The sequence below is a fragment of the Antennarius striatus genome, chromosome 6, assembly GCF_040054535.1.
Source record: "Antennarius striatus isolate MH-2024 chromosome 6, ASM4005453v1, whole genome shotgun sequence".
NCBI classification, from domain to species: domain Eukaryota; kingdom Metazoa; phylum Chordata; class Actinopteri; order Lophiiformes; family Antennariidae; genus Antennarius; species Antennarius striatus.
Window position 1 is genome coordinate 1,207,501 of NC_090781.1, and position 27,896 is coordinate 1,235,396.

General features: G+C 45.8%; 1 protein-coding gene across 4 annotated transcripts in view; it reads right to left on the reverse strand.

The window, feature by feature from the left end:
• bcas3 (BCAS3 microtubule associated cell migration factor) overlaps positions 1-27,896 on the reverse strand; it is a 275,380-nt gene that overhangs the window by 155,980 nt on the left and 91,504 nt on the right. For all 4 annotated transcript variants that reach the window (XM_068318311.1, XM_068318310.1, XM_068318312.1 and 1 more), the window contains 3 exons: positions 24,743-24,843; positions 19,759-19,955; positions 19,471-19,568 (listed from right to left, as the gene is read on the reverse strand). In XM_068318311.1, coding sequence (XP_068174412.1) covers positions 19,471-19,568; positions 19,759-19,955; positions 24,743-24,843 — 396 coding nt within the window. The remainder of the gene's footprint in view (positions 1-19,470; positions 19,569-19,758; positions 19,956-24,742; positions 24,844-27,896) is intronic.

A 27,896-nucleotide genomic window follows, 5' to 3' on the forward strand; every position in this document is an offset into this window, starting at 1 on the left:
ACTGTTTCCACTATTTCTACTGCTGTTTCCACTATTTCCACTGCTGTTTGCACTTTTATACCACTTTTTCCACTATTTCCACTGCTGTTTCCATCCATGTGATGCTTGTGCACATGAGTGAAAACACTCCATTTATCAAACCTTTGAGGTTTATTACCTGCTAATTCAATTATTTCTACTGCTGTTTCCACTGTTTCTACTGCTGTTTTCACGATTTCAACGTCTGTTTCCACTGTTTCTATCGCTGTTTCTACTATTTCTACTACTGTTTGCACTATTTCTACCACTGTTTCCACTATTTCTACTACTGTTTCCATTATTTCTACTACTTTTTCCACTATTTCTACTGCTGTTTCCATTATTTTTACTGCTGTTTCCACTATTTGTACTACTGTTTCCACTATTTCTACTACTGTTTCCACTATTTCTACTGCTGTTTCCACTATCTCTACTGCTGTTTCCACTATTTCTACTACTGTTTCCACTATTTCTACTACTTTTTCCACTATTTCTACCGCTGTTTCCACTATTTCCACTGTTGTTTCCACTATTTCTACTGCTGTTTCCATTATCTTCACTGCTGTTTCCACTATTTCTACTACTGTTTCCACTATTTCTACTACTGTTTCCACTATTTCCACTGTTGTTTCCACTATTTCTACTACTGTTTCCACTATTTCTACTACTTTTTCCACTATTTCTACCGCTGTTTCCACTATTTCCACTGTTGTTTCCACTATTTCTACTACTGTTTCCACTATTTCTACTACTGTTTCCACTAGTTCTACTGCTATTTGCACTATTTCTCCTGCTGTTTCCACCGTTTCTACTGCTGATTCTATCTTTCATGCTACTTAGCGAAGAACGAAATAAGCTAAGAGACGTGTAATATTGTGGGTAGTATCTTGGACACGTTGGGTTACCCCTTCTGTTGAGATAAAGGGAGCCAGCCCCGGAGTCGTGTGGAGTGTTGTGGATCACTGCCCGTATCAGTGTTAGTTCAGTTTGGCTCTCAAAGCCTGACTCAGCTGGACCGACACTGGACCGTCACCAGGTGGTTAGAAGCTAACCGCTAACTGCCTAAAAGTGGCTATGGGTGTTTTGTTAGCACTAGCAGCCGTCTGTGTTCTGCACTAGCATCAAGGGTCCAGACAGACGTTCTATCGGCACGCTGTCAAAATATTCTTATCATGCAAAAGCAAAGTTTGGTGTATTACATGCGTGACTTTGTACAAATAGTTGTATTTGTGATTAAATGACTGGTTCTGGATAATATCAGGAGGAAATATTTGATGTCCACTGATGGGTTCTAAATTACATGATGATGTCATCAATGTTATCTCAGCTTGAGCCTAGAGACGACAAATTAATAACAATCAAGCTTGTGAGTTTAAAAGACACGGAAAGCTAACGGGCTGGGGGGGGGGGGCGTAAGAGTAAAATAATAAAGACAAACGAGGGAACCGTGGGATTGGATGTCTGAGCCTGTCCTCTCCTCTGATTGGACCAGAAGGTCCAAACACGTTTAGAACACGTCTACTGGTGGAGGTGGAACGACACACTAAGGTCCACACACTCCTTTAACGTAACAGAGCCTCGGTGAACAGGAGGGATCCTATTGGTCCTCTAACCACGTCTGAGGTGCCCTCTGACCTCTGAAGCCACGCCTCCACCAGTCAGTCCAGTTCACCTCCGCTCACTGTGTTCAGCATCACGACGCCTTTTCATTATCAAATGCAGTCCTGTGTGTGTGTGTGTGTGTGAGACTGACACACACACACACACACACACACACACACACACACACACACACACACACACACACACACCCAGCCGTTGTGTTTTCTTTCGGGTGAATCTGCATCCGACCGCAGACACTCCTCTGTCCACCTCTCCTCTTCCTCCATCTCCTCATCTCCTTCTAAGCTAAATGATCCTTTCATTTCCTGATGACCGAGCGAGGCCCCGAGGTGTCTGTGGATGAGTGTGTGTGTGTGTGTGTGTGTGTGTGTGTGTGTGTGTGTGTGTGTGAGAGAGAGAGAGAGCCGCTCCGGGGCCACAGTTGCATGTAAAGTTCACAGTTGTTCTGATCCTGTGGCAAAACAAAGCTCTGTGAGAGATGTCTGGAGCCAGATCCGTTAGAGAGTGTGTGTGTGTGTGTGTGTGTGTGTGTGTGTGTGTGTGTGTGTGTGTGTGTGTGTGTGTGTGTGTGTGTGTGTGCGTGTGTGGAGAGAGAGAAGATATTGGAGAGCATACAATTTAAACGTTTCACATCGCTGCATGTTAAAAGTTAGGGTTTAAAAACAGTTTTACACAGATTCCAGCTTGTGTCCATACCTTAAAATGCCACAAAACACACACACAGACACAGACACACACACACACACAGACACAGACACACACACACACACAAATCCATAGAGAGCTGACTCCGGATGATAGGGAGGAAGTTGTCTAATGGTTGCCAAACGTTTGAGTGGGCCCTGGCTAAACATGTGTTTAAAGCAGACAACATCAGCAATCACCACTTGACCCCTTCACACACACACACACACACACACACACACACACACACACACACACACACACACACACACACACACACACACACACACACACACACACACTCAAGAAGCAATCTTCATCAGTGTGTTCAGCACTCGGCTGAGACATGTATGTTATTCGTTTTCACCTACTGAGTGTGGATATGAGTCACCTTTTTTTAGTTTGCACACACACACACACACACACACACACACACACACACACACACACACACACACACACACACACACATCATACCAGATAATATAATCAAGTCAGTGCAGCGGCTGCTGCCTGCAGAATGCCCACTTCCAGATGTCCTGACTGAGAGAGACGCCACGCTTCTCCACTGGGAATTGGTCAAGGTCCTGAGGCTGCTGAGTGTGTGTGTGTGAATGTATCACACACACACACACACACACACACACACACACACACACACACACACACACACAAACACACACACACACGGAGCAGACGTAGCCATAACCATGCAAACAGGCACCGTGACACGGGATGGACCAAACTGGACCCAGCTGGAGAACGGCTCAGAGGCGGGGGGGGGAGCAGGGAGGATGGAGGGGGGAAGACGGGGCAGACAAATTGTTTCTGCCTGCATCAGGACACATGATGTGTGAACGAGCTGCCAAAAGAAAACACAAACACACTCATGCCTCCCAGTTCCCACGACTCCCACCTGCCCCCCAGCCCTCCTTCCTCCCGTGCGTCAATCCATCATTCACTCCCCCCCCCCCCCCCCACATCTTACAGTAACAGACCTGACACGTAGGGGCTGGGGGGGGGCAGGTAAACGCGTGGACGGGTGGACGGATTGATGCTCATCAGCTGAGAGGAAATGGTTTCGTGGGACAAACACGTGATTCTGATGGTCCGTGAGTCAACACTAAGTTAACACTTATTTATTTAAGCATTATTATTATTCTTATCATTATTATTATCATTATTATTATTATCATTATTATTATTATTATCATTATTATTATTAATATTATCATCATCTTTTTATTATTTTTATTATCATTGTTATTGTTATTATAATATTAATATATTAATGTTATCATTATCATTGATATTATTAATAAATATTAATTATTATTATTATTATTATTATAGTCATACAACGTCTAGCATTTCCTTTTCCTTCTTTACCCAATCAGAACCCAGTCGCTCATATTGAATTTCATGCTTCTACATCATAAATATTCAATGTCTATAATGTTTTAAGTCATATTAATTATCAAGTACACTTATACATACAGTATTTTTGTGTGATCAAACTTTGACAGGATTTTATTTAATTCCCCACAATGACAAAACGCAGCACAGGATTCTGGGAGTTACTGAAACCACATGACGCAGGTTTTAGTGTTTAACTTTCCTGTCAGATCGACTGAAACGTGAACAAAACCTCTGATCAGTTTGTTCTCAAACTGACGCCACAGAGTTTATTTTGAGACGGTCAGAGGAGGATTAGATCTTCAGGTCTTTGTTATCCAATGAATAAACTGTGATGTTAAACATGGATGTGAGATGAGGCGTGTAGATCCTTCCATACCTTTATTTTTTCCTGTAATAAAAGCCAAAGGGACTCTGTAAAGACGTGCTGGAGGCTTCATGAGGCGTCCGATCAAAACGCCAAACCAAAGGCCTGTTCCGTTTCCGTCTGCACATCAGTGCCACATTGTGCTTTTATCAGTTCACTATTTCACTTTGATGTGAGAGGACTTTGCTTAAAATGTTCCTGACAGTCCAACAGAAAAAAAAAATTAAGCAGTGAGAGAAACGTCCGGGTTCAGATCTGTTTGTGACTTGGAGATTTTTCTGCTCTCCATTAGTCGTGTTTTTAGTCCTGCCAGTGACGATCATTCAAAACGGTTCTATCTGTTACTGCTGGACGGATTTAAACAAACCAATAATCACATTTGGAAGTGTTCAGAGACGGTGAACGTCCTGAGACGACCGCTGCCGCGTCGCTTCAGCCGCTCCTGGTTCATTCCTGACACGGATTTATCTCAGAGGTGGACACTGGGATTGAACAGGAGTGGTGTGTGTGTGTGTGTGTGTGTGTGTGTTTTCATCCAATTACCCATTTTCCCAGTCTAACCAGTGCTACTTTAACGTTTGGCGGAGGACTCTCCAAATAACTCCCGTCCTGCCAAACAAGAAGCTCACGTTGTGACAAAGAAAGAAAGAAAGCCCCTTCCTCCAGCTAATGATGGAAAGAACCCCCCCCCCACTCAGAGGTTAAGAGTAGATGAATAATCACTCGTTTGCGGGACACAAAGCGAGGGAGCCGAGTGTGCTGCATAAACATTTTGCCGGATGTAATTTAGTGGAGCGGTCGTTTGGCTGCTCCCAGTAGGACGGGTCCCGACGCCCAGGAGGAAATCGTTTAGGCTCCATAAGTGCCAAATTGTATCCTGGTTTTCCAGAGTTTTCCTGCCTGTTCTGGCTCAGGGCCTTTCCTGTAGTGGTAGCGTGTCACGTGTTCTGCCTGTGTTTCAGTCGGTTCAGGACGACAACACCTACAAGTGTAAGAAAAACCAGAGCGGAAGTAAAAGAAAGGAAGAAAAGTGAAGCTAAAGTGAGACGTTCGTCCGACCTGAGGCGTGTTTTCATCCACAAACAGCCTGATGATCCGAGTTCTTGCTGATTTGTATGTCGGCGGTGTGTTCTTACACGTGTGTGTGTGTGTGTGTGTGTGTGTGTGGCCGTGCGTGCACCATGTGTTCCTGATTTGCAGAGAAAGGCTTGAATTGCTCACTGCTTCATTAAGTCATATTTGTTTATCAGATGTAACACAAAGCAGCTGCTGTCGTCCACAAATGATTCATTTAGAGCGCATTAATAACACGACGAGGGCAGGAACGCGCCTGACGTTCCCATCAGACCCCCCCGGTCCGGGTCGTGGTGTTATTTCCTCGTTCCTACAGGTCGGAACACCAGCAGGTTTATTTGCTTAAGACAGACATCAGTGCAGCAATGCAAACCCTTCTCAGAAAGCATGTCATGATTTGTGCTCCACTTGTTCCTTTTTATCAACACTGGTGCAGAAACGGCTCCAAAGAACACAAAGAAATTAGTCTCCAGTGATTTGATTGGACGCTGTCTTAGCGCTGTTGTTTAAGTGGAGCTACGTGAGGCGGAAAGCATTGGCGTGTCACCGACAAGAGAATTACATGCAGAACAAATCTGCTGTGATCGAGGAGATTGGCAGCGGCTCCCGTGGTGGACCAGTACCACTGGTCCCAGTGGACCAGTACCACTGGTCCCAGTGGACCGGTACCACTGGTGCAACCCATAAAGCTGGTGGAGAGCTTGCTGATTCTTCTGTCACAGGTCCGGTTCTTTAGGGTTTGCATCCCGGCGTGGGAAACAGGTGAAACATAAAGATGTGGAAGACGTGGTTTGTTCAGGTCGGACACGGAGACACGGAATCACCGGATGTTCCACTGATTTAAGGCTGATGTTTGTTCAGAAGGGAAAAGACCCTCACAGAACCAAGACAGGACGGTTGATGGTTCATCCCAGACCGGCTCTAAAACTAGATGGAGTTCATCAGGTCGTAGGTTATCAATGAATCAACAGAATATTTGGAAGAATAATGTTATATTTGAGAAGGCCAACAGAGTTCATTTTACCTCCAGAATGTAGTGCATTCCTGGGATGCACTTCAAAAAATATTGTGTATTGTTTGTTTGTGCATCCCAAAAGTAACAACAGAACATAGGGTCGAAGCGTACGCAGGGATTGAGTTTGAGTTCAATATAAATATTAATAGTTCAATATAAAAACGAAACAAACTGTTAATTTTAATGTTTTTCTTAATAACAACATCATGTTTAAATAAGAAGAAAAAAAGAGTAGAATTAAATATTATTTTTATCAAATGTTATAACCAGTAGTCATTTCAGAAAGAGTTTTAGAACTAAAGAAAGATGTAATACAAGTTTTTTTTTCACTGCTTTTCACTCAATAGTTTTCTTTGCCTTTAATTATTTTCTCCTGTGGACACTGAACCAAGACAGAGAGAAGGAGCTGTCTCTTTGTAAGATGCAGCCTCATTACTTTGTGCTGACATTGAGCCGTGCCTCAATCAATCGTGTCCATTTCGGTACAAATGTTCGGATTTTTGCTGGTTTTCGCTCAGCTTCTTCTCCGTAGTGTCCACAGTGATATCTGTTCCTTTTTTTCCATCAACTTCTTCTTGTTTTATTGTTCAGGAAAGCACTTGTCGTCACAACTCGTCGTTCCCTCACTAAAACCAGCAGACGTCGCGTCGCCGTTTGGTCGATTCTAATCAGACTGAATCACGCAGGTGAGTCTGGTGAGCAGAAACTCGCTACAGATCACAACATAAGTAATGGTGATTTTCATGTTCAAAATTTAAGTGGAGAAATGGAAAAACTGAATATTTTTGTTGAATGGAAGTACTTTTTTTAAAAAATATCACATCGCAGAAAAAGAGCATCTTTTAAGACTTATCCCAGGGACACACGTTGTGTGACAATCGTGCACCCCTGTCACAAAATGTCCCTGTGTTGTTTTCTAAATGTTAAAATGTGTTAGTGGAACACTTAGAGGTCTAAGGGAGGGGTCACAGGAACACACCAGACTCAATATTTGCCCTGAGGGGAAAAAGCTTGAGAGGAAATCAGAAAATCTGCCCCCCTGAAACTAAAAGCTGATGAACGGTGAAAACACCGTTAGCGTGTTGGTTTAACGGTTACCGTGTTCACCAGCCACGTGAAACAGGTGGGGGAACCCGGGGGTCACTACAATCTGTCCTGCTCAAGTCCTCTCAGCCCCCCAGGAGTCAACTGTTGGAGCTCTAAACCTGATCGACAGAGAATTTAACCCTCTGACCATGATATGGAAAAATAAAAATAAAGATGAAATAAAAATAAAGCTAAATAATAATAAAGATAAAATAAAAATAAAGATAAAATAACAATAAAGATGAAATAAAAATAAAGATAAAATAAAAATAAAGAAGAAATAAAGATAAAATAAAAATAAAGATAAAATAAAAATAAAGATAAAATAAAAATAAAGAAGAAATAAAGATAAAATAAAAATAAAGATATATCTCAGAACAACGGTGTGAACAGAAAACACACTTGTGAACACAGACACACTGCTAGTGTGTGTGTCAGAGTGTGTGTGTCAGAGTGTGTGTCAGAGTGTGTGTCAGAGTGTGTGTCAGAGCGCGTGTGTCAGAGTGTGTGTGTCAGAGTGTGTGTCAGAGTGCGTGTGTCAGAGTGTGTGTGTCAGAGTGTGTGTCAGAGTGCGTGTGTCAGAGTGTGTGTGTCAGAGTGTGTGTCAGAGTGCGTGTGTCAGAGTGTGTGTGTCAGAGTGTGTGTCAGAGCGCGTGTGTCAGAGTGTGTGTCAGAGTGTGTGTCAGAGTGTGTGTGTCAGAGTGTGTGTGTCAGAGTGTGTGTCAGAGCGCGTGTGTCAGAGTGTGTGTCAGAGTGTGTGTCAGAGTGCGTGTGTCAGAGTGTGTGTGTCAGAGTGTGTGTCAGAGTGCGTGTGTCAGAGTGTGTGTGTCAGAGTGCGTGTGTCAGAGTGTGTGTGTGTGTGACACTTGCCCTCCCGCTCAGCTCATTTATTGGATTAGCAGACTGACCAGGGGGGGGCGGGGCGGCCGGCGCCGCTCGAGGCTCCTCAGCCTAGTTAGCCTGATGCTAAGCTAGCCCCCCCACCACCACCACCACCACAGGGGGCAGCGCCACTGCCGTAGGGGGGACAGGGTGCTTGTTACTGGGGTTGAGGTACCGAGCTAGCAGGCCTCTCCAGGAGGGGGGGACGGACTAATTATCAGGGAAAGCCCCCGTCAGAGGAAGACAGGGACTGGGGGGGGCTGGAGGGGAGGATGGAAACGCTGCAGTGGAAGCCAGGCGTGGAAATGCCACGACTAGCTGCCAGTGACAACACACACACACACACACACACACACACACACACACACACACACACACACACACACACACACACACACACACACACCAGACTGCATACCTTCTGAGGTGCCGCCTGTCTCCCTTTCTTGTCTCTGCCAATGGATAATTGTATTAAGTGTGTTTGTTAGCCTAGTGGCTGACAGCATGCCCAGAGAACACACACACACACACACACACACACACACACACACACACACACACACACACACACACACACACACACACACACACACACACACACACACTGAGGTGAAGCATCTTAAAGCTGAACTGTTAGATGGAGGACTAAAGGAGTTTTAATAGAGCAACACAAGACAGAAACACACACACACACACACACACACACACATACACGCACACACACACACACACACACACACACACACACACACACACACACACACACACACACACACACACACATCCTTACAAGCGAGTGATGACCTCATATTGTATGGCTGACCAGCTCTCCCATACGCTGCTTTCATTAGCTCCACATGTTTGGTGTGTGTGTGTGTGTGTGTGTGTGTGTGTGTGTGTGTGCGTGTGTGTGTTTAGCGTGAAGTGAGCTCTCTCAGTGTGTGTTACGCTTCTGAATACATTTCCGGCTTCGAATAAAAACTCCTCTCATATTTTAACTCAATTTCAGGCATTGTTCTCACACACACACACACACACACACACACACACACACACACACACACAACACACACACACACACACACACACACACACACACACACACACACACACACACACACACACACACACACACGTTATGGTGCAGTCTGGTGAGGTTTGATCGATGTCTGAATTCACTTTGAGCGACCACAACTTCAAACACACACACACACACACACACCAGGAAACATTGCCGAGTGTGTGTGTGTGTGTGTGTGTGTGTGTGTGTGTGTGTGTGTGACTACGGCAGAAGAAAACATTTTTATAGTTTTAATTTACAAAAAGGACGAAATACAATCGTTTAAAAACCTTTAAATGATTTAAGCTGAAGACAGAAGGACATCCTGGAGACGCTCGCCGAGCTTCAGCCAATCAGAACGCACCTGAGATCTGGTAACATGAATGAACAACAAGGAGAGAAAACAAACAAACAAACAAACAAACAAACAAACCATGTGACCGTCGGTTGGTGTCGGTCAGAAGGAAACGGTCTGAAGATGTTGTGATGTCATCAGCTGGCGCCCAGACAGATTACACAGGTTAAACTCGACTCGTCCTCAGGTTTAATCTGACTGAGAGGACTTTAATCCAGATTAAGATGCTTTGAAGACTCTTCAGAATAAAATGAGACTTCAAAGAGGAAAACTTGTTTTTTAGACGTGTCTAAATCTCTCTATTTACGCCTTTGGCTGCAAACAGAAGCGCATCGGTGCGATCAATCAAGCTGACGGGGGCTGATCTAATCTTTAATAACAGGCCAGCGCTGGTGCCACAAGCTGTTTGGAAGCGTCCAGCTTCATGTCTAGACGGCAGAGGCTGCGTTAGCGCCACGCGGATCTGTGCTGGGGAGGGAACGCTAATGAAAAGAAAGAGGCTGCAGACGGAGGGACGGAGGCAGCGCCGCACATCTGGAGGCCTTCCTCCTGTCATCAGATGGATGGAAACAACAGCTTCCTGTGCTGCTGATAACAGCAAAGGGGGGTGGGGGGGGGGCGGGAGCGGACGATTGGCTGACGACGGGGGAAAGCTTTCAAAAAAGGAGGAAAAGAAGGAGAAAGTTGCAGCGGCGACGAAAAGGCGAACAGACTGTCAGCAGGGATGCTGTGGTCGACCTGCTCAGCCTGACAGGCCTGACGCGATGGGACGCCCCCCCCAGGATGAACCCAACACGAACCAGGTGAGCGACAGGGAGAAGCATCTCTGTGAAGGGGGCTGTCGCTTCTCTGCAGGGGGGGACGCAGAGGAGCCACATGCTAACGTGTGCTAGCGCTGCCAACACGGCTGCTCGTCACGGGACAGAAGCTCCTCTGATCCAGCGTTCAGGAGGAACCGGGACGAGAACACGCCCACTTCCTGTCTGCTGCACCGGGGGGGGGGGGCTGACCGGTCACCCCCCGAGATACAACAGGGAGGACGAGGACAGAAGAGGGCCTGGAGGAAACCTGTGGGCCATGGAGTCTGTTTCTAACACACACACACACACACACACACACACACACACACACACACACACACACACACACACACACACACACACACACACACACACACACACACACACACACACACACACACACACACACACACACACACACACACACACACACACACACACACACACACACACACACACACACACACACACAGACAGACAGACAGGAAGTAGGGAAGGAATTCCCAAGCGGACATTTCTCACGTTCCTGCGGTGATTGGAAACACACTCCGCTAAAACGGGGGCAGGACATAATATCCAGGTGAGGAGAGAAAGACTGCCCCCCCGATCCACCCCCCCCCCAGCCTGACACAAACATCCTCCTAGCACACTATCCCTCCACACACACACACCTGTTGTCACCTGGAGGGGGCGGGTCTTCAGCTGACCAGCATCCACACACAATGGCTGCTTCTGTGGCTCCGCAGCAGGTGAGCAGATAGCATCTGTCTAAACGCGTCTCTCTCTCACACACACACACACACACACACACACACACACACACACACACACACACACACACACACACACACCTGCCGAGGAAATGAGCCCCCACCTGGTGAGCCCTGAGGTGACCCTGAATCCTGACACAGACGCCCAACAGCAGCTGATATGAAATACTTCAGGACTAATATCTTTAAATGACAAACCTCCTGCAGAACAGGACAATAACAGCTCCTAAACGTTTGTCTGGACGCCTGACCTGCGCTGCTCCACAGCTCAGACGGGTAGGGACACCACGAATATGACCTAAAGTAACTCCCGACGAACGGGCGGAGTCACGCTAATGACTCTGTAACCAGGAAGCAGTCTGACTACCTCCTGACAAACCACAAAACTACAAGTCCCACCTGCCCCACACCGTAAGGTGGAGCTGGACCGAAGACGGACGCCTTCAGGAAACTGTTTGTGATGTTAGCGGTGTTAGCTTAGCCGCCACCGGGATGACGTAACGACGTTACACGGGAGCAACAGTCACACACACACACACACACACACACACACACACACACACACACACACACACACAACCAATAAGCTCAGGTTCTGGAAAACAATTCAGAGCTTTTCCTCCATTAAAATTCTGTAAGAAGAGACGTATTATGGAGCAGGAACACTCAGAGAATCTGTGTGTGTGTGTGTGTGTGTGTGTGTGTGTGTGTGTGTGTGTGTGTGTGTGTGTGTGTGTGTGTGTGTGTCTGCGTGTGTGTAACGTAGAAATAGCCTGAACATCTGTGACATGAGTCGGATGCTGAGGGAGTCAGATGCATATGCTGTTAAGTGCATCCTCCTCCATCCTCTATTCATTTTTTACCACACTTGCCAGCGAGGCTCAGCCGTGTGCCATAATTATCTCTGTGTACAGGAGTGTGTGTGTGTGTGTGTGTGTGTGTGTGTGTGTGTGTGTGTGTGTGTGTGATTCCATCAGTGATGCGATGCATTAGGCAATTCTGATGCTTAGGTGTAAAAAATCCCATTAGAGCGAGCGGGACGGGAGATCGATACCTTACGGGATCTAGAACGACAGTGTGTGTGTGTGTGTGTGTGTGTGTGAGTGTGTGTGTGTGTGAGTGTGTGTGTGTGTGAGTGCTTCAACACCTCTCAGAGGTGGATCAGAGCGCGACAGCATGGAGACGCTGTCAGAGACGGTTAGCGTCAGCGGGAGAGGAAAGCGTTGGATGAAGGAGTGGATTGAAAAGAGAGAAAACAGAAAGTAGGGATGGGAGGAAGAGGAGGAGGAAAGGAGAGGAGGATGGGAGGAAGAGGAGGAGGAAAAGAGAGGATGATGGGAGGATGAGTGACGGCCGATGGCGGTGAGGCGTTTCCCAGAGTTCCTAGAGTCTGAACACTCAGATCAGCTGAGAGCTGAACGGACTCAGGTTTCAATACTTTTTGTCGATCCATCTGGATGTGTATATGTGTGTGTGTGTGTGTGTGTGTCTGCACGTCAGTGTGTGTGAGGTCAAAGGATGGGGGTGCATCCACTTCCTGTTCACGACTAAAAAGACGCAGCAGGAGCGACGGACGACCCACAATCAGGTCACGGGAATGATAGGGTGGTATCCACAGCAGCGCCCCCTATCCTGCCCCCCTGGAACCTACCACAGGTCTGGAATACACCACTGTGTGTGTGTGTGTGTGTGTGTGTGTGTATGTGTGTGTGTGTGTGTGTGTGTGTGTACGTGTGTGTGTGTGTGTGTGTGTGTGTGTGTGAGAGAGAGTTTTCACACTGGAGATGAGCATTAAACATCAACACGATCCTCTGCCTCAGCAGCTGGTACACACACACACACACACACACACACACACACACACACACACACACACACACACACACACACACACACACACACACACACACACACACACACACACACACACACACTCCAGTGGCTCAGCAGTAGGGTGAACACGTGACAGATGCCCGACACATTGGTGTCCGTTCAGTCACTATAAAGAGCAGCTGCTCAGTCTGCACTGCCCTCTGGCAGAGCAGACACACACACACACACACACACACACACACACACACACACACACACACACACACACACACACACACACACACACACACACACACACACACACACGTGCTGTATAATGCTAATGCTGGGGGGCATTCCATCTCTAACAGATTAGAAGTGTGTAACACAGAAACACGTCGACAAAGAGATGTTTAACATCACGCTTTTTCATAACAGTCAAATTACAAAGAAATCCCGTCGACACAAACATCTAACCTCTTAATATTCATCAAAGTAGGAAAAAGTTATTTTTGTAAAAAAAAAAAAAAAAAAGCAGACAAAATTAAGAAAAAACAACAATTATCTGTTCTACTATCGTGTCTTTTACTCTTTAGGTTTTATCATTCTATAAAACTCTGGGCTTGAAAAAACTGGTTCACTGCTTGTCTTACTTTTCATGTAAACAGACAGACAGACAGGTAGACAGACAGACAGACAGACAGACAGACAGACAGACAGACAGTCAGACAGACAGTCAGACAGACAGACTGACAGACAGACAGACAGACAGTCAGACAGACAGTCAGACAGACAGACAGACAGACAGACAGTCAGACAGACACACTCCCTCAGCCTCACCTGTATCAGTCCGTGTCCCCCCCAGATGTCAGTCACGCACACACTCGCCATAAATCCCATCATATGGATAAACCATTCCAGGCCTGTAGTCCCTCAAAGCCTCACACACACACACACACACACACACACACACACACACACACACACACACACACACACACACACACACACACACACACACACACACACACACACACACACACACACACACACACACACACACACTTCCTCCAGTCTTCAGAGTGAGGGATAAATCTTGGAGTCGGGTTCGATGGAAGGAGGACAGACAGATGGAAAAAGGAGATGTGGAGGGAGAGGAGGGGGAAACGGGTTCTTCTGATTGATCAGACGATTGATCGGTGATCAGTGTGATCAGTAATCATGACACACACCTTCAGCTTCATGTCAGTAGAAACGTGTTCTTTAAGACTCACCTGGATCAACCTTGAGTTGATATTTAACAGAATGACAGTGAACGCATCATCCACCCCGTTCACCGATACCCAACCAACCGGGTGGGGTGGGGGGGCAGTTTGCTTGCCCCGGCGGGGCAAAGACGCACACACTTCAAAGACCATTCCAGGAGTGTCCTGATATTCCAGGAAGATTCCAGGCACACATTCAGAAACTGAATGTGACGTTTGAGGAATCCAGAGAAACCGTATTTAAACGTGTCGCTCGTCTTTGGTTTGCTTCCGCTCCCCCCAGACCCCCCAGCCCTGACCCCCCCACCGATACCAGATCAGTGGTCCTTTGTCCCGCCGCAGGTGATGACAAAAACAAAAAGGAGCGGCAGCGACCAATGAGATCGTCGGTTACGTCCTGTCACCAGCTGACGGGTCACCAAACACACCCCGGGGCGACGGGGGGGCAGGATGGGGGGGGGCACAGTGGCCCCAAGGTGACAAAGGTGCCTATTGATGAAAATAAAATCAAGAAGGGAGGGGGGGTCAGGGGAAGTGAGGGTATTGGTCTTTAAGGGACATATCGGATGACCCGGCATCTCTCTGGCCGCCTCATCTCCGTTGTCAGTGCGGCCACTATAGCCCCAAACACAGGGGCATTCATCGGGCCGGGGTAATTGTGGGGTGTCGGTTACTGGGGTATGTGAGTATTAAGAGAAAGAAAGAGACAGAATACCACAGCACAGGTGCCTCGTCTTTTAAATGGCTGCTCAAGGGTGAAGGTGGAGGGTGGGGGGGGCAGATATGATGGGGGGGGGTATGTGTGAGGCGGCCAGGCGTTCACAAGCCCCCCTTTCATGCCCCTCCAGCCTCTGTGAGAACACGACGCGGGGGGAAAGCCCCTTCTCGCCTCAGGGTGGTGCTGCTGGTGGTGAAGAGGCACCTGGGGGGGGGGGGGGGGCAGGTGCATTCCAACCCGCTGTGTGAAGACTGGAACCCTCCCGCCTGGATAACACCCCGACAAACCCACCGCGTGTACGTTAAACACCAGGGGCAGAACGGCCTCATGGGGGGGGGATGGGGGGGTGTTCCAGGGGGCGGGGCTAAGACTGGAAGGGCCGGATCACAAGACAGGATGAACAGCATCATCATCATCATCATCATCATCATCATCCTCATCATTCTCATCATCATCATCATCATTCTCATCATCATCATCATCATCTTCATCATCATCACCAACACCATCATCATCATTCTCATCTTCACCAACACCATCATCATCGTCATCATCACCATCATCATTCTCATCATCATCATCATCATCATCTTCTCCACCATCATCATCATCACCATGTGTCATGGGAGGACCGTTGGTTCTTTCACCAGATGTTACGTCTCACTGTGACGTCTGATTTTAATGCGGAACTAAACCCCCCCCCCAACACCCCATGTGTGGAGTCAGTAGGGGTGGGTGAGCTGTGATAATGGGGGGGGGTTCCAGGGGGGGGGTAATGGCTGTTAGCTGCTGACGCCGCCTTTATTAAGCAGCGTTACACAGGATGGTGCTAATGGACTGACTCACACCCTGAGTGCACACACACGTACGTTCAGTTACACACATGGAAAATCACATTTCAATCACACACACACACACACACACACACACACACACACACACACACACACACACACCCCGTACCAGAGTCCAGTAGTTGTCTGAAGCGCTGCTCTGTCGCCAGCTAACACACCGTCACTGATTCCCTACCACAGATAAATCAGACACACACACACGCGCCGTGGACAGACACACACTCTCACACACACAGTCTGACAGGAACACACACATGCAAACTGTTGATGTGACAGTAACAACAAGAAGACGCCTGCTGCTGCAGACGGGGGGGGGGTTATTGTCATTTCCTGTTTTGATGCAGGACGACTTTCTTCACAGAGTCAAAACACAACCACACACACACACACACACACACACACACACACACACACACACACACACACACACACACACACACACACACACACACACACACACACACACACACACACACACAGATAGGTCAGATTAAACAGTGGTTCTTTCAGTTGTGCTGTTATCTTTATTCTGTCTCCTTTTCTTTGGCTTCCTTGTTTTCTTGATTTGTCCTTCGAGGCTGAAAAACGTAACTGTGTAGTCTAGCTGGGATGAAACCGCCACTATACACACACACACACACACACACCACACACACACACACACAGATAGGTCTGGGGTCGAGATCGACGGTATTGATAAGTCCAACACATTGATCCTGTAATCTGTAGCTGGGGGGGGAGTGTCCTCTACACTGTCGAATGTGCTGAGTCAAGAAGCCATGTCTAGAAGCACTGTGTGTGTGTGTGTGTGTGTGTGTGTGTGTGTGTGTGTGTGTGTGTGTGTGTGTGTGTGCGTGCGTGCGTGTGTGTGTGTGTGGTGCAGATGGCGTCCCATCACCTCGGGGGAGGCACAGATAAGCAGAGTGTATGGGCTGAGATAAGACGGGCAGACGCTGGGGAGACGGACAACCACGAAGTGAGTCACTGTTCATGGACTCACTGAGACTCTGAGAGACACACACACACACACACACACACACACACACACACACACACACACACACACACACACACACACACACACACACACACACACACACACAGGTCACTCATCGGTTCCAGGAGACGTGACGTTAGTTGAATGAACTCCAGGTTAAACTGTAAAATAACGATTCCCAGTTCTGAACTGTATTTATGAAAGTATTTTTTTAGTTAATATAAATCTATTTTAAGTTTACAAACACTTAAATATTATTTTTTTGTAAAAAACAACAACACAAAAAAACGTCTCAGTTTCAGCTTCAGCTGCTTCTTCCTCATCGTGGGTCACGGGGGTTGCTACGGGCTAATAATATAATATTACATGTTTTGTTCTGATTTAATGTCCAGTAACATGATATTATGTGATTTTAATGGTAGAAAGATGTAAAGTGGGGTAAAATGACATCAAATAAATTTGATTTTTATTTTGCTGTGTATTTCTTTGAAAACCAACGTGTAGTCCAGAGCTGAACTCCAGCTGAGGTAAACCTGTGTGTATTTATATACACTGACTTTCAGATGAGGCTAAATTCAGTCAAAACATCAAAAATGACTGAACTCCAAATGATTCAGAGAGGAAACATAAAACATGTTCAAGTGTTCCACTGTGGACCCGCAGGTCGCCTCAGACCAACAACCTCCAACCATCAGGAAACGTCCACCCCAATCCCAACCCCCCCCCCACTAGAACCTGAACACACATCGGATGAAATAACGTCGGGCGGTGTTCCAAACCCCTTCAGTCATTTTGCCACGTTCTGCCACACACAACGAGGATCTGCAAAGGGTTAGATAAAAGTGATGTGAGAGTGATAAGAGGCGGCGCCACGGCAAGACACACACACACACACACACACCCACACCCCGCCCCACACACACACACCCACCCCCCCCACACATACACACACTGATAAGCATCACCTCCGTCCCTCGTCCTGACTCTCTCCTCTTTTCTTTCTGAGCTCTGAACCAATGGGTGAAGAAACGACCACCAGAGGACACCTGGTGGAGTCCAGAGGTGGAGGCGGAGCAGTAGGGAGTTAACAAGGTGGGGGTGGGCACAGACAGGTGAGACCACATCTCACGTTGGTGTCATGACATCAGTCCAGAAGGTGTGTTCCAGGTTGTCCCACCTGCTCAGGACCTGCAGATGGAATCTGCACCTTTTGTGTGTGGACTGTTTCAGCTCACACACACGTAACAAACGTGTTAATCACACACAGTCTATCTACTCACGTAACACCCACTTGTTTCAGGATGAGTCACCTCATCGTAGATAATCTACTGGATTCTGATTAAACACTGTGAAAATTGCATTCTTGTGTGTTTGGCTGCTCTCTACACAGGAAACACGCATCATGACAATCTGCACACACTTCCTGGAGATCACCAGCAGATACTTGTGCATAAAAACTCACAACTTTTACTCAAGACAAAGTAAATCTTTAGATTTGGAAAGATTAAAACAAATCAGAGCCTGAGACTGACTTTGTGATCGATCCATCGTCGTGTGAATACTGGAAGAAGCAGCAGAAAGGAAGTGGGAGATTTGTCAAACTATTTGTGAAACCCTTTTTGTCACTAAATCTCACAGAACTGTTGAGTCAAACAGCAGATATCCGTCAGAGCGACGCTGGATGAGAAGACTTTCTGTCACAAGATGCAGATAAGGCTGCAGACGTTAACAGGATATCACACCAGGCAATAACTAAAGGTTCACAGCACGGGCATATAATCCCCACACACTCATTCACAAGACCCACGTAACTGCATCATACAGCGAGAGGGAAGGGGAAATCTCTGTGTGATTGGATTACCCCATCGTAACCAGATTAAAGCAGACATGCAGAGGGACATCGAAATCAGTAGAAACCAAATCAGTCCTGTCCGGCGGCCGGCTGGCTTCAGAGGCCTGGTCAGAACACCAGGGTCTACTGTGGTAGTTTATATCTACTGTAGTAGATCCAAACTACCATAACAGATCAAAAACTACCACAGTAGATCCATTCTACCGTGTTTAATCCAAGTAGATCCAAACTCCCATAGTAGATCCAAGCTGCACTGGTAGACTCAAAATACCATAGTAGATGCATACTACCACAGTTTACCCAAATTACCACAGACAATCTGATCTGCCATAGTAAGTACAAGTGCAGAAGCAGAATACAGCAATGAATGCTGACTTGACAGTGTAAATGAGGGATTATAATCAATGTGGTTGGGATTATATCAGCCACAGACAGTAACACAATCTCTTGGTATGAAACTTGTTTTCCTTTCAGAGTACTGACAGCAGCAGAAGAAGAACAGTGATATGATCAATATATTACATCTACAGATTGGTTTCTGATCAAACGTTAACTGGAAAAAGCTCATCAGTTCCTCAGTGGTTCAACCATGAGCACCACTGCTCTGAGATAAAACAAAGAGAGTGCAGCGATTATGGGATAGTAATAATAATCCCCACACCACCCCTCACTGGATATCAAGATGACTAATAACCATAAATGTACTCAGTGAATGGATTGATGGGATGGATGAGACCCTGGAGGAGGCCTTCAGTCAACTGGTGGAATGACATGAGCTACATCCAGATACAGTGAAGAGAATCAACCAGTAGGATGTCCTACCTGATCCTGCATCGATGACGGTGGACGGGCCTCTCCGCTCAGGCACGAGCCGCGATGATCCGGGCATGCTAACAGGCTCTGAACGCACCGGCTGGATCCTGAACGGGTACAGGAAGCCCCCATTATCAAACATGTACAGACCTCACACCTAAAGGGACTCTAAGAGCAGCTTGGACCGGATCTGATCCAGATCCACATCCCCTGTGTGGTTTCAGATTGTCTGCACTAGAGGCATATAATTATTATAACGTTCTGATTGGTGGAATACTGTGTGTCTCCTCAAAGCACCTGAGGCTGTGTAGGTCCAGGTCATCAGTGTCGAAGTCCAAAAGGGGCTGCTGGACATTGGTGGGGCCCTGGGACTGGAGGACCGAGGATGAAGAGGAGATGACTGTGGTCTGGCCTGAAGGATGAATGGTCTTAAACTGAAACTGGGGGCCCATCCACAGGCGCCGGTGGGGCCCCGTGTGAGTCACGATCTCCACCTGACAGTTTAAGACGCAAGAAGAGAGAGAACCAGTCATTATAATCAATCATTACAATGGAATAATCCTTATCTTTATGGACACAGGGCCAATCGTTGGAGCCAGACTCATTCAGCCCCCATGTAGAGAAGAAATGGAGGCACTGTATGGGATTGGTATTTGAAGTGGAACCACAGAATTCTGCACCTGCAGAGGGCAGTTTAAGCGCCACGTATTTACATCATTCCCATCACAGAGAAGTGATGCATACAGGTCTGTGTACAAATACATTATACACAGATAAATACTGTATGAGCACACTGTGTTTGATATTTTGTTCCTCTGAACGAACATGATGAAAATGAGATGATGACCTTGAGGAAACTAGATCAAGGTCAAAGGTCAACTTTTGTACATTTATTTGCATTTTTTTGTATATCAGGAGCCGGATAAGATAGAAAGATGAAACAAATGGCGTTATATTCAGGGGGGCGAGGGGGTGAAATTAGATCACAGCCCTGACCTTCAGGTCCACGTCTCTGAAACCTGAGGAGATATAATCACAAAACAAAAAGCAACGTTTTCTGGAAGCCAGAGGCACAAACATGTGTAGGTCAGGGTCAAATGTTGAATTCAGGGGTGTCGCAGGATGTTACAGGCTCTGATTGCCTTGTTATCATCATCATTATTATTATTACTAGTTGTAGTATTATCATTAGCGTTAGTATTAAGAGTACTACTCCTTCCCTACTAATACTACGACTACTATTACTACTACTACCACTAGTAGTAGTATTAGTAGAAGTAGCATTAGATGTACTATTATTATTATTATTATTATTATTATTAGTAGTAGTAGTAGTAGCAGTATTTGTTGTTGTATTACTATAGTATTAGTTATAATATTACCATTAGTATCGGTAGTACTACTAGTAGTATTAGTAGTAGTAGTTGTAGTGCTACTATTAGCACTAACATTAGTAGTAATAGTAGTAGTAGTAACAGTAGTAGATGGTGTAGTATTACCAATACTATTAGTATCAGTAGTAGTAGTAGTAGTAGTAGTAATAACAGTAGTAAATGTTGCAGGATTACCAATACCATTAGTATCAGAAGTAGTAGTAACAGTAGATGTTGTAGTATTACCAATACTATTAGTATCAGTAGTAGTAGTTGTAGTAGTAGTAGTAACAGTAGATGTCATAGTATTACCGTTACTATTAGTTTCAGTACTGGTAGCAGTTGTAGTAGTAGTAGCAACAGTAAATGTTGTAGTATTACCAATACTATTACTATCAGTAGTAGTAGTAGTAGTAGCAACAGTAGTAAATGTTGTAGTATTACCAATACTATTACTATCAGTAGTAGTAGTAGTAGTAGTAGCAACAGTAGTAAATGTTGTAGTATTACCAATACTATTACTATCAGTAGTAGTAGTAGTAGTAGCAACAGTAGTAAATGTTGTAGTATTACCAATACTATTACTATCAGTAGTAGTAGTAGTAGTAGTAGCAACAGTAGTAAATGTTGTAGTATTACCAATACTATTACTATCAGTAGTAGTAGTAGTAGTAGCAACAGTAGTAAATGTTGTAGTATTACCAATACTATTACTATCAGTAGTAGTAGTTGCTGGTCCTGCTCTAGCCATTCTCCACGTCGCCACAGGCGAAGTTAATCCCAGATTGGCTACAAGGTTTGTAGACTGTGTAGCCACAGTGGCGTTCTTATTTTTACGGAAAAAAGGATAAAACTTACAACTATTTCGCTCGCTATTTCCGCTAGCGTCGCTATTTCCTTTAGCGCGCAGAAGTAGTAGTAACAGTAGATGTTGTAGTATTACCAATACTATTAGTATCAGTAGTAGTAGTAGTAGTAGTAGTAGTAACAGTAGATGTTGTAGTATTACCAATACTATTAGTATCAGTAGTAGTAGTTGTAGTAGTAGTAGTAACAGTAGATGTCATAGTATTACCGTTACTATTAGTTTCAGTACTGGTAGCAGTTGTAGTAGTAGTAGCAACAGTAAATGTTGTAGTATTACCAATACTATTACTATCAGTAGTAGTAGTAGTAGTAGCAACAGTAGTAGATGTTGTAGTATTACCAATACTATTACTATCAGTAGTAGTAGTTGTAGTAGTAGTAGTAGTAACAGTAGTAGATGTTGTAGTATTACCAATACTATTAGTATCAGTAGTAGTAGTAGTTGTAGTAGTAGTAACAGTAGTAGATGTTGTAGTATTACCAATACTATTAGTATCAGTAGTAGTAGTAGTAGTAGTAGTAGTAGTAGTAGTAATAGAAACAGTAGTAGATGTTGTAGTATTACCAATACTATTAGTATCAGTAGTAGTAGTAGTAACAGTAGTAGATGGTGTAGTATTACCGTTACTATTAGTATCAGTAGTAGTAGTAGTAACAGTAGTAGATGGTGTAGTATTAGTATCAGTAGTAGTAGTACTCCTGGTACACTATAGTACCCAACACTGTGGTGCTGTACTCAGGTGAACCCAGGTCCATCCATCACTAGAAGCAGCTCCTTCATGTCAAACAGTGTCACCCCGGCTCAGGATCTGGTGTGTCTGGGGGGCCGGCGCCGTGACGGGGGGCCGTCCCCGGGGCCTGATAAAGAGTGGCCCCCGCAGCAGCCTGGCAGGCCGAGGTGGGGCCTGCTGGGAGGAGGAGATGGTGCTGGCGTGGCAGGTGGTCCGTGGGCGCCTGGTGAGTGGCACTAATGCTGGTGAAGCAGGCAGGGAGGGGGCGGCTCCTAAACATCTGACTGTTACTGCCCCCCCCAGCCCCATCGCTGAGTAACCAATCCCCTTCCTCTGCTGCTCCCCCTGGCTGCAGCGCTCCACGCCAGGCTGCCTCCTCCACTCCCAGCAGCACTTAACACACCTCTGGGCGCTGCAGCGCTCACATTTCATTATCTTTACTTGGCTTCCTCTGAGCTCTCACCTCCGTCCAGCGCCCCCCCCCCCCCCTCACTGCCAGGTGCCAACATCTCCACCAGAGCGGGAGCTGCACCCCCCAAACACACATGTGGAGATCATGTAGGTGGTCTGTCACAGCTGGGCAAATTAGGCCACAGAAGGACAGGGGGGATTGTCACTTTGAGAGTGTGTGTGTGTGTGTGTGTGTGTGTGTGTGTGTGTGTGTGTGTGTGTGTGTGTGTGTGTGTGTGTGTGTGTGTGTGTGTGTGTGTGTGTGTGTGTGTGTGTGTGCCAGTTAACACCATCAATGTCACGCCCAGTCATGATCTGAACAGCTGCCAGTGTGCTCTTACTGCAGCGGGATGGGGAGTCCAGATGTTCCTGTCCGGACTGGGGCCGACCCCCCTGTCCAGGCTGGGTGCTGAGTGAGGACAGGCCAGCAGAGCACCTTCTGTTTCATGTCCAAGGTGCTAAATCTGTCTGTTTGATTAGCTTTAGCGTGTTTCAAACCGAGCTACAAACTGAGCTCCACCACGCTGCCCAGTTTTTACTACCAAAGGCTTTTAAACCAGAAAGTTGACCCTCGTACTTGTCGACACTTGTTCAGTTTTATTCACCTTATTGTTCCTGAAATGCTCTAGTTTAAGTTCTGAGAGGACTTGAATACTTTTAGACTTTATTCAGGTATGAATACCAGTACTTCACTCATTGATAATCCCAAACAGACTACTTTCAAACCGTAGTAGACGCCTGCTAAGGCTTGAACGGCTGCATCATTACATCTCCAACCACCGACAAATGCTAATCCACCACAGCTCTGACAGGAAGTCGCCAAAATTCTGGGCTAATGCAACGGATAGCTTTGCTCCTGGCAAACTATCATGGCAGATATGAACCTGTGCCTCTGCAAGCTAAGTGGGATGCATTTTAACTGATCAATTATGCATGCAGTGGAATTATTGATGGTGAAAATGTAGTGGGTTACCTGCCGACAACAGAGATGAGTGCAGCGAGGGTTACCACGCTGCAGAGCGGCGTGTGTGTCCTGGATTTCTCTAGCATGTTTTCACCAACTACTGTGAACATTCATGCACAATTTAGGATGCTGCTTGTGATCAGGGAAAACGCCATTTGACTAAAAAAATACTGGAGCTTTAACGGGCAAAACCTGCTTCCTGCTGCAGAAGAAAACATGGAAGGAGTGAAACAGACCATAGTAATAAATATAATGCTTGAGGAGGCTGCTGTGATGGAGTGGAGTTCTGTGAACGCTACAGCTGCTCTATGATGAAGGCATGTCTGATTTTTGTTCAACAAAAAGTCGTGGGGGGGTTATTAAAGTTGTCTTTAAAAAAGTAAAATTTAAAAAGTAATATTTTTTATGGTGTTGATCTTCTTTCTTTTTTCCAGTGTTAGGTACACAATTGTTTTGTTAGGTTTAATGAACTTTGTGTCTGCGCTTATAGAAAACCAGGTTTCCACACGGACATATTTTAACCCTTTAAAGCCAAGAGGATCATGTTTGACATTGTTGTCTTATCACGATTTTGAGACTTCTGCATCATAAATTTGAATATTTGTTCCTGAAAAACCTGATATATACAATCAGACGCATGCGTCCATATGTTACATGCAAAAGAATTCCGGACTTACCAAAAATTATACAAATCAATGTAAAAAGATTTTGGAAAAATTTGACAGAATGTTCTATTAAGATTTATTTTCCAAAAATGTGATTTTTCTGGTAATTATTTAATATTTCAGGCTTTACAGAGTCAAACCTTTATTGGATTTACTTCCATGTATTTAATAGGTCTTGTTAACTGAACACGCTGCCCAGCATCTCCCTCAGGAACGCCGTGTGTTTCTGACCTGAGAGAGCCACTCCTCATCCTCCTGGCCGCTGTGGTCCGACGCCAGGCTGTCGGTCGACTCGTGACGTGTGATTGGTCCTGGGCTCCCCGGGGGCAGCGCTGAGAAACACAGCATGTGATGATTATGTGAGAGTTGAAGGTTGAATCTGTTGTAGAATCATGTACAAGTCAGACTGTACCACTGCTCCATTGAACTGGGTCGGACAGATTAGGGTTTGACAGCTCATGCTAAAATAAATGAAGCAGTTAGTCAAGCACCAAATACACTGAAGACCTCTGTTCAGACCAGGTTAGTGAATGAAGCAGTAAAATCACATTTTCTTCTGGTCTCCTGCGGGTGTGTGCCAGTGAGTGTGAAAAAGAAAGTGTCAAGTGTCAGAGACAGAAACTCAGTCGGTGTGTGTTGTAAGGACGGAGGGAGAAAGATGGAGATTGATTTGGTTTTTAAAATCATGATTATTCATAAAAGCCAAATTACTGCTCACACACAGGTGTGTGTGTGAGCAGTTTGGTGTTTGACACCTCTGAAGTGGTTGTCCCATCAAACCCCACCTCCACCCGTCACACTCAGCGTCCTGATGGGGCACCAGGTCTGCTAAACCCGCGTGAAGGAGAAGCTAGCGCCACCTAGAGCACTGGATGTCCAGTTTTCATTACATCACATCAAATTTGTCCAGAAAATGGACTATGATGCTCTAAAAATTTAGATTACAGGACATATTCAATAGTGGTGTACTCCAATCAGTTATATATTCAATATAATATAATACGATATAATATAATATAAATAATCACCTTTATCAATAAGTAATAAACAGTGATAGAACATAAAACACATTCAAACAACACAAACCTGCTCACGTTTAAGGGAAATAAAGACAATTTTATCCAAACTGATTTAAATCCAAACATTCCAGATCTACTATTAGATTAAAAAATTCAAAATAAAACCCTCACATTAATGGAGACAGAATGTTTTTGACACAACTGCAGTCGTCCACACCCACCCCCTCCCACACTAAAACAAACTGCAGCGGTGAGAGGTTTATCCCTGATAACTGATATTTTACATTTGAACTGAAAACAGCTACATCCTTCATTTTGCGTTGTGTGAACGTTCTGGTGCAGCGACTCCACGTAAAGCGCTCCATTCATCTCCGTGGTGTAACAGAGCAGACAAACATCTCCATGGTGTTACAGAGCAGACAAACATCTCCATGGTGTTACAGAGCAGACAAACATCTCACAGCCTCACTAGGAGGGGTAGCTCCGCTCGGACAGAAGGCCAGGCGGCGTCTCGTGTTCTGTTTAATGAGGAACCGACAAAGCCTGTGTTGTGTTACTTATTAAACACAATCAGTACTCCCACAACTCTTTCCTTCACTCGCACTCCCCTCCAGCGGCCCCGCCCCTCCACCCTCTCTCCTTGCTCTCTGACCCTTGGGGCCAATAGCTGTTCCCTAATTAATTATTGATGTTCTGAAGCAGTTGTTAGCCTGGCTGGATCGGGTTTCCCGTGTGTGTGTGTGGGTGTCTCTCAATGGCCAGTCACAGCCAGGCACCGGCGTGGGGAGCTCGTGGTCATCCCATGGGTCAAGCAAAAAAACAACCCTCTGTGTGTGTGTGTGTGTGTGTGTGTGTGTGTGTGTGTGTGTGTGTGTCAGGAGCCAGACTGACCAAAGCTGTTACAGTCATATCTACCCATCTCAGTGTCAGACGAACAGCCACTCGACCTTCTGCTTTTACAATACTCATTACTGGCTCTTAGGAGGCAGGGCATCAATGCAATCTCACAGAGTAAAATTTTTAAGTGCAAACTTATTGTCCCACACTAAAGAAACTAGCCTGAGTGTATAGGTGGAGTAGAAACAACTGTGTTTTCCAGCCCCATCCAGGAAAGTGTTTGCAAAATGCTGTACAGAGAGGAGGTCCCAGGGATGATACGGGTCCAGACATGGGGACGGATCCAGATTCAGTTTTTAATACAACCCTGGTCTAGGGGGCGCAGAGCCCTCCCCTCCTGGTGTTCTTGATGGATATAAATCTATATCCATTTAAAGCTTATTAAAGCCTATTCAATAACTGGAAAAGTAATGTCTTAATGGAGCCTTCTGTCAAATTTCTCAAACTGTTTTGTATACATTAATATATTCTGTATATGATTTACAATTTGTATCAATTTTTCTAAATCTGGAAATTCTTTGCATGCAGAATACTGATCCATTTGTCTTTATTGTACAGCATTTTCCACATTATAAGGCGCATTTAAAAGCCTTTAATTTTCTCAAAAACCGACAGTGCGCCTCAAAATCCAGTGCGCCTCTAGCGAGGGAAACACTGTATATATCTTTGTTTTTTTTCAGGAATAAATAATCAAACTTATGACATAGACGTTTCAAAATCTTGAAAGGCCAGCTGTATAAAACATGATAACCTTGGTTTTAAAGGGTTAATAGAATAACTGAATAATAATCCAACAATTGTTTTGACCTGCAGACAGCTGTATTTAGGAAGGAAGGAAGCCGGAGAACCCGGAGAGAACCCACGCAGATGCTGGAGAACATACAAACTCCGCCCAGAGAGGAAGTGAACCCAGAACCTACTTGCTACAGCGCCCCCCCACAGCGCCACCACGCTGCCTACATTACATTAATATTAATAACAATGACCTTGTTTAGGAAAAAGATGAGTGATGTTTGAGTTGTTGTGGGTTTGAATGTCTGTCCACCAGAGGAACAGAGCTGTCTGTGTCCCAGCCCCGATTGACTGGACAAAGTGGTGTTTGGCTGCTAAAGGCTGGTAGCCGGTGGCCTGTTAGCCGGAGCAGTGAAGCAGGGAGTCAGAACAAGAACAAAGGCTGGCTGCCTATTGATACAGCCTGACCTCCCAGGGCCTCGGGCCAGGGGCCCGAGCGGCTGATCTCCAGGGAGAGATAAGGAGCAAACACTGATAGGTCTGGAGAACTGGGTACATGCTGTGTGGAAGGTAGCCGTCGTGTCTGGGCAGCCCACCTGATGTCTTTGGTTTCTATGTTTTTATGTCGTTAGTCGTATTTTACCCTCTCTTCTCGATGGCCAGACACTGGACTAGCTGGGTTTGCTTTGGGCTGGTCCACCTGTCTCTCTCCCTCCCTCTCTGCCCACTTTGCTCTC